Source organism: Populus alba, chromosome 11 (assembly GCF_005239225.2).
Source record: "Populus alba chromosome 11, ASM523922v2, whole genome shotgun sequence".
NCBI lineage: Eukaryota > Viridiplantae > Streptophyta > Magnoliopsida > Malpighiales > Salicaceae > Populus > Populus alba.
The window spans coordinates 19000083-19010809 of record NC_133294.1 but is presented as its reverse complement, the minus strand read 5'-3'; the positions used below and the strand labels follow the sequence as shown (position 1 = coordinate 19010809).

General features: G+C 35.7%; 1 protein-coding gene across 2 annotated transcripts; it reads left to right on the top strand.

Moving 5' to 3' along the window:
- The first annotated feature begins 630 nt into the window (after positions 1-630).
- On the top strand, positions 631-10297 carry LOC118031268 (uncharacterized). Of its 2 annotated transcripts, XR_004684501.2 has the most exons (15): positions 631-1096; positions 1420-1581; positions 1860-1925; positions 2130-2273; positions 2359-2472; positions 2670-2771; positions 2883-3068; positions 4496-4585; positions 4651-4785; positions 5974-6096; positions 7000-7085; positions 7166-7778; positions 7903-7980; positions 8138-9376; positions 10016-10297. XR_004684501.2 is itself a non-coding variant. In XM_035035620.2 (14 exons), the coding sequence occupies exons 1-14, from the start codon at positions 833-835 to the stop codon at positions 9173-9175; spliced, it is 3201 nt and encodes a 1066-aa protein (XP_034891511.1). In that variant the 5' UTR covers positions 631-832; the 3' UTR covers positions 9176-9641. The 2 variants fall into 2 exon arrangements, 1 of the variants encoding a protein (XP_034891511.1); XM_035035620.2 differs by lacking the exon at positions 10016-10297 and having other exon boundaries at positions 8138-9641.
- Positions 10298-10727: the final 430 nt, after the last annotated feature.

Sequence of the window (10727 nt, the reverse complement as noted above, 5' to 3'; positions counted from 1 at the left end):
ACGAATGCTTATTCTTTTTTTTTTTTCTTTTTTCTTTTATGTTAACGAGTTTGATTTAGTAAGAGAAGTTCTATTACAGTGTTTTTAACCCCATATCTTGGCACAAAAGGTAGATCAAGCCTTCATGTTTTTTTTTTGAATTAAGGTAGTTTTTCAATTTTTAGGGATTAAAGATTGATTTTAGCTTATTAATAGGTTTATTAGGGTGTTTAAAATGTTTTTTAGGTTTTTTTTTTTTGTGAGAAAAGGGTTAAAAATAGGTTTTTTTTGTTAAAGGGTTAAAAAAAGATGTTTGGTCAGAAATTTTATATCTTTTTTTATTTTTTATAATATACTTATTTTAATAACTGTAAAATATAATGTTTTCTGCTCCTAAAAGCCTTTGAAAGATTAGAACAAATTTTATTTTCAAATAATTCTTGAAATTTTTTGGTCAGAAATTTTATATTTTCTTTTTTTTTTATAATTTACTTATTTTAATGAGTGTAAATTGTTTTTTTGGATACAAAAAAACATTTGTAAATTGACATGTTCCTAAAGATCCAATCCAATAAATAAATCTCATAAAAAAATAACAATAAATAAATAAAAAGCCAGACCGAGATGTTAGCTTTATTTCCACGCTGTCGTTCTGACTCTCAAAAGAAGCGTGGAGGTGTTTTCCCTCACACCCTCACCACCTCCGTTATTAGTTCTCGCCGCTTCTTTCTTACCCTTTTTTCCCTCTCCAATTTTGAACCCACAGTCGCTGCCAGACAAGTGAGAACCGAAAAGAAAGCAAGAAAATCAAAAGCAAAACGCACATCTCAGGCTCACCGCCGAGACGTACAAGATGTTCGGCTTCTTTAGAGGAAGCGCCGACTCCTCTCCCCAGTCATCCTACTCTCAGTCGTCTTCTTCCTCCATGTCGCCGTCTCCGTCGGCTCCTCCTGTCACCGGACCAGCTAGGCCGATCCGACTTGTTTACTGCGATGAGAAAGGGAAGTTTCGGATGGATCCAGAAGCAGTGGCTACTCTCCAGCTTGTTAAGGAACCAATCGGTGTCGTTTCAGTCTGTGGTCGGGCTCGACAGGGAAAAAGCTTTATTTTGAATCAGGTAAGGGAATTGATTCTGGTTGGTTTATGCTGTTTGGTTGGTTGAAATTGAGACTTTTAGGATTGTAATATGTTTAGGGATTTGATTGGAATGTAGTTAGGGTTTGGGTTGTGGAAAAGTTCAAAATTACAAAATGCAGTATTTGCGTCAGATGTTATGCACAATTCCTTTACCTAAGATGTACACTAGTAGATTTATCAATGAATGTCTACTGGAATTTTGTTTGTTGAAACTTATTTTAGAGTTATTTGTTATGACCTTCCATTTCTGCAACTGACCTCATGTGTCAGTTATTAACTAAGAGGTGGACTTGTGTATTGTAGCTTCTTGGCAGGAGTAGTGGATTTCAAGTAGCATCCACTCATCGACCATGTACAAAAGGACTTTGGTTGTGGAGTGCACCGTTAAAGAGAACAGCCCTTGATGGAACTCAGTACAATCTCTTACTGTTAGACAGTGAAGGAATAGATGCTTATGATCAAACAGTAAGCGCATTTACTTTATCAGGATGAACTGATGATTGTTGTGCTGGCTTTATGTTTTAGCAGTTCAAGAATTGATGAAATGGCTAGTAATGAATTTTATTAATTGAAGAATTTTTTTTTTCTGTGATTCCTTCTTATTTATAACTAACACCATATCCTTTTTATATTCCCACACAGCTGCTCTGCTGGATTATGCAGTAATTGTTCAATTATTCATATTCTTGTGTTTTGTCAGCATGTTAACTTAATCTATCATAAGTAAATTTCTTCTTTGACAGGGAACATACAGCACTCAGATATTCTCCTTAGCTGTCCTTCTATCTAGTATGTTCATTTACAATCAGGTAAGGGAAACTTATTCTGAGACCTTGGTCTTTTTTATTAATGTTTCTTGCTTGTTTGTAGTTGATGTTTCTTGAAAAATCTTTTTCATCATGTTATAATGCATTTCTGATATTCATGATTAATCTTCACTGTTCATATTGTCTCCTCTCTCCCTCTTTTCACTGTATTTTTATTCATTTTCCTATTTATGCTCTTCTATTTAGATGGGTGGTATAGATGAAGCAGCACTTGATCGACTCTCCCTTGTCACTCAAATGACAAAACATATTCGTGTTAGAGCTTCTGGTGGAAGAAGTTCAGCTTCTGAACTCGGGCAGTTCTCCCCAATTTTTGTTTGGCTTCTAAGGGTATTATTTTCCTGTTTTGTTTTGGAACATGAACTTTTTAATTTTACATAAAACCCTCAAAATGGTTTTCCTGATTACCTTGCAGGATTTTTATCTGGATTTAGTTGAGGATAATAGGAGAATAACACCCCGTGACTATCTAGAGCTTGCTCTAAGGTCAGTTCAGGGAAATGGAAAAGATATAGCTGCTAAAAATGAGGTAAAAATTAGTTTTTTTCTAACTGCATGTTTAACTTAGTGACATAGACTCTTTTGCAAAGGAGTCTCTATTTTGTCAGATATTTGGACAGGATTTTTTGAGATATCCTTTTTCTTAGCTTATCTTACCTGAGTTGTGCTGGATTTTTTTTCTTTTTATGTTAAGAGGAGCTAATTATGCATTGGTAATTGTCATAGATTCGGGACTCAATTCGAGCTCTGTTTCCAGACAGAGAATGCTTCCCTCTTGTGCGGCCTTTGAACAATGAAAATGATCTCCAGCATATGGATCAAATTTCGGTTAGTACCTTATGTGGTATACATGCTTCTTCCCTCATACACAAGCACACGCATTCTTATGTTTTCTTACTGATGGACTTTGTGAACTTAAGCCCTTTGTTTCCTATGTAGTTGGATAAACTAAGGCCTGAATTTAGAGCTGGGCTGGATGCATTGACAAAATTTGTTTTTGAGAGAACAAGGCCCAAGCAAATTGGCGCCACTGTAATGACAGGCCCAGTCCTTGTTGGTATTACAGAATCTTATCTAGAGGCTCTCAATAATGGTGCAGTACCAACAATATCTTCCTCATGGCAGGTATGCATCCTAGTTGGAACTCTTTTATCTTTTGGAAATCATGAAAGTTAATATAGCAGATGGCTGCTTGGATTCCTAGTCATCCCTCCCAACATTTTCTTCAATCATTCAGTGTACTCTACAAACTGGTTCTAATCATCATTGGGTACTGCAAGAGTCCACATGTAACCTTCAAATATTCAATAGATTTCTTTAACCTATATGCTACTTTTTTTGGGTATCAGTATCAAGGTGGACAATTGTTTTCCCCAGGAAAATGAAATTAGATTGATTTACTTGTTCTACATATCTAAAACTCAATTTCGACGAATCTGTCTACTCATGCATGGACCTATATTATTTAAAAAATAAAAGTGTTTTATTTTGTTAACTCTATCATTTTATATGATCTTGGATTATTAGTTATTCTCTGAAAGCATAAATTATGCTAAATCTAAGGCCATCAATGTACTGAACATTGTCTCAAGATTATAAATGAGATTTAAGCTAATGTTCATAGATAAAATCAAATACTGTCCTAAAAATGAATATTTAAATGATGAAAACAGTTGATCCACATGACCAGCTTATAATCTCTCTCGAAGTGTGGCTGACTGACTTGAAAGCAGATGAGATAACAGATCATTGGCGCAAAAACCAAATGTTTTATATGAAAGTGTTTGTAATGATTTTTGTTTTTAAATTATTGGATTACTAAACTGGTGTGAAGAATTTGGTAATTTCTAGTTGAATTTGGAGCAATATATAAGCATTTACATAAAGCCAACTGAATTTGCAAAGAAACCAAACTGCCATTTCTTCTTTCATGCTCCTTGCAGTTTATAGTCTTTCCTTTTAATATCTCAAGTCCCAGAAAACAGAGGCAGAAGTGACAGCTAAATTGTTGGCTGTGTGGGAAAGCACGAACATGTAATTTTCTAAAGAGTAGGAGCTCCATGGTTCTTATTATTTACTGATATTATTATTGTTTACCGATATGGAAACAATATCTATATCGGTAAATGGGTCTAAGAAGTTAAATATTCAAGAATACTTGGGCCTCATATATTCTTAAGGATCTTGCTTCTTTGTTGTCATCTTCAAGAAGTTGTGAATTGGAACAGGAAAAGGTCAATGGTTTTTTATCGAACATGATTTGAATATGATAAGAGACAGATTCAACATATGGTTTGAATTTGTGATAGTGCAATTTTAATCAAACTATTGGGGGCAGAGAGATCCTGGATCCACATGCAGAATCGCAAACACACGTAAATATACATGATTCAAATTGTTTGTAACAAACTAATATAAAATGGACAAATGGGATAAACAATAACTTTTACTCTCAAAAAAACTTCTTTTTTTTTTTTTTTTTTTCAAAAAGCAGGTGCAGTGATAATTTTCTTTTTTCATTTTTCTTCACCTCTAGTAATGTTGTGTTTCAGAGTGTTGAAGAAGCTGAGTGTAGGCGAGCATATGACGCTGCCACAGAAATTTATATGTCGAGTTTTGACCGTTCAAAGCCAACTGAGGAAGTAAGTGATGCTCATCCCCTACCTATTTGGTGATTTCTATCATATTCTAAGTCTGGCAACTGTAGGTTGTTTTGAGAGAATCACATGAAGAAGCTGTTAAAAAATCACTAGCTGCATTTAATGCTGCTGCTGTGGGGATTGGTTCAGCAAGGAAGAAATATGAAGAGCTTCTCCAGAAATTCTCCAGAAGAGCATTTGAGGTAATGAATATATTAAGAATGCTACAGTGAAATATTTAATCTAGCCTTGTATGATTGGTTATTGTATTCAGCCTTTTGTTTTAAAGGTGCTTAACTGCTTGTAACTGGAAAGTGTAGAGTAGATGATGAAAAAATTTGGAAAGTTATGCAAAACAACATGGAAAGGACATAAGAAACCAATTTCTTCAAATGACATCAACTTAGGCTATATGTTGGATTACTCAAGGGAATGAGGTGGAGGCCTTGAATCACTTATATAATTTTATTTTATTTTAGTTTTTGAGAGTTAACTGGTCAAACTCAATGCAGTTAGAAGATTCATATCATATGAGGCAAAACCGCATTACTAGAAATATTTATTGGTGACTTGATAACTTTTAATTAGATTTTCAATTGTTTTTTCTCTGTTCTAATAATCTAAAATTCTTAAACATTACAAAAAATATGCTACAAATTATTAGCTTGTCCTCATTTAAGAATCCATGTATAGTAGATGTTTATATTCTTATATATTTCGACTAGGCAGATATAATCTTCATTATGGTGCTGATATTTATGTCTCTGAGTGGTTGGTTGGTGGTTTTTTGCCACACAGATACCTATTTGGATATGTACAAAAAAGGGGCCATGCTGCTATAGGAACTAGCTTTAGCCCTCCTATGAGACATTAAGCTTCTCTTTATGTGCCCATTTTGCAAGCATGTGTATTTCCTGTACAATGCCTAAATTGGTGACATAAAAGTGTGATAGCTTTGCTTAGAGAATTTTGAATGACCAGGATGAGAGAGTAAAATCTAAAATTTGAACTTTCTAGCCATAAACTATTAAGGTTACACACAGAAACCATGTAAACATTGCCTCATGGTCATACACAACAAAGAGACCGAACAAGCTAAAACATTTATCAAAGAGAAAAATAGCTATTGGACTTTTTTTCCTTTTGCATGTGCTCTAGGGTTAGGACAATTCCTAGGGTTTTGGTGGGTTTTATCTAATTGATGGCAGGGAAAATAGTTAAAATTGTGTAGATCATATAGTTGCCAAATTACTAAAGTTGTGATTCAAGTTATCTTCTGGTTAAAGCAGATGGTAGATTCTTTTCCATAAAAAAGGAGGTCGATTTTGTATAGGGTTACTTGTTCTGTGTTTGTGCATGTGCGTGTGGATTAAATATGGCTTCTGATGCAGGATTACAAGAGGAATGCATTTATGGAGGCAGACTTGAGATGTTCAAACACTATACAAAACATGGAAAAGAGACTGAGAGCAGCCTGTCATGCTTCTGATGCCAATGTAGATAACGTTGTGAAAGTAAGCATTTTTTCAGTTGTATTATCAATTATAAGCTACTGAGGCAGCCAAGTTTTGTTACTTGGACTCTACCTCTCTCTGTCTCTCATTATAAGTTCTAATGACATGTCTGAGTTTGTTAGATTCCTCAAGGTGAACAAGGTTTTTATTTGAAAGGTGGACAAGATTGGTAAAATTAGAGAATGAAATTGCTTTCAATAGTTTTTAATGGGTCAATACAAGGTCTGGGTTAGTAGATGAATCCATTTCATTTGTTCTTTCCTCTTTCAACTTTTCTGAAATTTTTAGAACTCTTATAGCTGTAAATCAGTGTGCATATAGAGATGTGCTATCCAGATGAGTCTTTGTCATTGAGATCTTGGGCCTACAGACGTGATTATTTGTCCATGTGATCAAGCCTGTGCCATCAAGGTAGATGCAGTATGAGTCTCTCAATTCCTCCTGCCAGCACTTGCTGGGAAATTTATTTGAGATGGGCCTTGTCTCTAAATGAACTGGTTTCATGGAATTATACTTTCTGATTTATTAAGATGTTGCTGAGAGAATTGTCAATGTGGAGTAGCTGGAGGAAACAAAATAGGAATTTTAGCACATGCTTCTAAGTATTACTGTGATATTCAGTGATTAACGTGCCAAAGAAGCCAAGCTAGAAGAGCTATGATAGATTCATGCTTGAGCTGTCATTAGCACCTGTAAATGTGTTTGTCATTGCCAAAAAGTTATTTAGTTACATTGGGGCCCCATTATGCATGGATAAAAAGAATATTGCCATAGAGATGAGGCGAGTTGCATTTCCCTTGCCTGAGGGACTTTGTTAGAAATGCACTTAAAATGATGTTCCAGATTCAAGTTATGGTTTATTGCATTATATTGTGATTGAACTGGTTTGTGAATGTCATGCAGGTCCTTGATGGTCTTTTATCTGAATATGAGACATCATGTCATGGTCCAGGGAAATGGCAGAAATTAGCGATGTTCCTACAACAAAGGTCTGTATATTTCTCTCCCTTTTGGTTGTTTATAAGGTTGCACTTTTTTATTGAAATAGGAAAACTATTTTGTTCCCCAGTTTGGAAGGTCCAATACTTGACCTTGCAAAACGGCTAAATGATAAAATTGGATCCGAGAAGAGTTCTCTTGTGCTGAGATGTCGCTCAATAGAGGATAAAATGGCGTTACTTTACAAGCAACTAGAAGCTAGTGAGAAAGATAAGTCTGAATATATGAAGCGATATGATGAAGCTATTAATGAAAAGAAGAAGCTTGCTGATGATTATATGAGGCGCATAAATGATTTACAAAGTAATCGTAGTTCATTGGATGAGAGGTGTTCTAACTTGGTGAAAACATTGGATACTGCCAAGCAAGAAACATCCAACTGGAAAAGAAAACATGATCAGGTGTTATCAAAGCAGAAAGCTGATGAAGAGCAGGCAGCTTCAGAGATTGCAATTCTCAAGTCTCGGAGCAGCGCTGCTGAAGCAAGGTTGGCTGCTGCTCATGAACAAACCAGGTCAGCTGAAGAAGAGGCAGCAGAGTGGAAACGGAAGTATGACATTGCTGTAAGAGAGACAAAATCCGCTTTAGAGAAGGCGGCGAATGTGCAAGGAAGAATTAATAAAGAAACACAACTGAGGGAAGATGCACTGCGGGAAGAATTTTCTGGCCGTTTGGTTGTGAAGGTAATTGTTTCTGACACAGGCATTTGTGCCTGTACATACAAAGCTCATTGCCATGTCCTTTTATTTCAATGAATGAACATAACCAGAAGAAAAGTTAATAATTTCTATATCAATGGATATGCAGGAAGATGAAATAAAGGAGAAGAATAGGAAGATAGAGCATGCAGAGCAGTGTTTGACAACCTTAAACATGGAGCTAAAGGTATGTTTCTTGGAACACCTGATTGTAACCCCCCCGCGCTAAAAATGCATGTGTGCATGCACTTTGGGTGAAATTAAACATCAACCAAAACCGTATGGTGGTAACAATTTGCTCACATGCATGGACGACAATTTAACTGTAAGAAGTCCTTTTGCAGGCTGCTGAGTCAAAAATGAAGAGTTATGATACTGAAATATCCTCCCTGAAGCTTGAAATCAAAGAGTTGGCTGAGAGACTGGAGACTGCAAATGCTAAGGCCCAATCTTATGAGAAAGAAGCTAGGATTCTGGAACAAGAGAAGATCCATCTGGAGCAAAGGTACCGATCTGAGTTTGAGAGGTTTGCAGAAGTCCAGGAAAGGTGTAATCATGCTGAAAAAGAATGTAAGAGGGCTACAGAATTAGCTGATAAAGCAAGGACTGATGCAGTATCTGCACAAAAGGAAAAAAATGATTTTCAGAAATTGGCAATGGAAAGATTAGCCCAAATTGAGAGGGCTCAGAGGCATATTGAAAGCTTGGATAGACAGAAAAATGATTTGGCTGGTGAACTTGAAAGTGTTCGTGTGTCGGAGATGGATGCCGTCTCGCAAGTTGCATTGCTAGAAGCTAGAGTTGAAGAAAGGGAGAAAGAAATAGAGTCACTTCTGAAATCAAACAATGTGGAGAGGGCTAGTACAGTTAAAGCACTTCAAGATCTCCTGGATGCTGAACGGAAAGCCCACAGTGTTGCAAATAAAAGAGCTGAAGACTTCTCTCTTCAGTTGGAAGCAGCACGGGCTAAACTTGATTCCCTCCAACAGGAGTTTACTTCAGTTCGTCTGAACGAGTCAGCATTGGATGGCAAGCTTAAGGCTGCTTCCCATGGAAAACGAATTAGAACAGAAGATGTCGAAATGGGTGTAGGATCTGTTCAAGACACAGGCACAGATGACAGAAGAGTAAAGAAGAGGTCGAGGAGTACAACCAGCCCCGTAATGCTCACACAACCAGAAGATGGTGGTTCAGTGTTCAAGGGCAATGAGGATAATCAAAGTCAGCAAACGGACCAGGAAGATTATAGAAAGTTCACTATCCAGGAACTAAAGCAGGAACTTACAAAACATAATTATGGTGCTGAGATCCTCAAGTTGCGAAGTCACAACAAGAAAGACATCCTTGCATTATATGAGAAATATGTTCTCCAGAAGTCATGAGGGTTCCATCATAGACATGTGTAGAGATGGTCTGTGAGTCTACTGGGAGTGTTAATGAGTAGATCAGTGTGAGAATAAAGATTATTTTAAGTTCTAAATGGGCTCGTTATCTGTAGATTCTCCTAGTATCGGTTCCAGCTAGCAAGGTAGAAAAATCATTCTGGTGTAACTACAGGATTTGTTCATCATGCTGCTTTGAGGGTGAGTTTTTTTTTTCTTCCCTTAGTTAAATCTAATCCTCTGTAAGAAATATCTACTCGAGTTTGCGATCGATAGTTGGGGTTCCTTGACAGCTTGTATGCATGCAGCCCCTGTTGCTCATTTAACTCTAGGATATAAGATTATCGAGTGAACTTCATTACGATTTTAGTTTAGTTTTGATGTTCTTAAGTTTGCATGTGTGTAGGAAACACGTTTTCTAATGGGGATTTTGTCGTCTTGTTGGTGATGGTTTCCATTTTACCGATTTTCTTTTCTTCACTTTTTTTTTTTTTTTTTTTTTTTTTTTTTTTATGAAAAAGAGTAAGAAATTCTGTATGAATTTGGCTGGAAATGATTTCAAAGTCATGCTGGTCTTGCAAAATTCTCTCCATATATATTTTTTTTGAAAGTTTTTTTGGAGGCCAATCCGATCACTGCTGTTGGTTGGTTAAAGGTTGTGAAATCGGAGTCGTTAAATATTAGTAGTTGTAGCGGTTGTGCTGCTATCCAACATGTTTCTCCAACATCATTGGAAGCCATCATGATATCATGGCCTATCTGTTCTTAATTTGTTTCTTTAATGTTTATTTTTAAATATAACTCCACAGAAGATTTTCTTTTGGTTTCTTCAAATTATAGGCACCGACGAAATTAACAATTGGACAAGGCATTCGGACTTGCAACCAAATTTCAGAATTAGGCTAATGGGTGGTGAAATCATACTCTTGTTGTTCAAAGAAGATGGAGAACTGGGCATGTTATCTTACACAATTCGACTCTCCCGTGAACCATCCAATTGACTCCATGAATCCGATAGCTGTGCTCATCACTGAATATTTTTTTAGCAATTAACTAGTTTACTTCTCGTGCGCTCTTGAACTAATTTTTTTTTAAGTATTAAAAAAATATTTAAATTATAAATTTTTTTTTGATATTATTATTAAATTCGACTAGCAAGTCAAACTTGAAATTCTCGACTTCAGTTCTTGCTAAGTTTATATTCTCAAATTAAATCACATAGGAGTTGTTTTTATGTGAACCAATTAACTTGACGGGTTTTAAAATTAAAAAAAAAAAAGATAAAAAAATAACATAAAAACAAAGATCAAATGTGTTAGTTTAAAGATAACTTGGACGACTGTTAAAAAAGAGTGACGTTTAAAAAGAAAATGAAGCTTACATTCTGTTTTTTTAATATTGAAACGATGATGCATTGAATCGATTCTGATCAACCCGAGTTAACTCACTGAACCCGATACCTAGTTTGTGGATTCCAATGGGTTCAATAATATGTTTTTCTTTTTAAATATATGATGAAAAAAATAAAAATCAATTCAAAATCAACCCAATA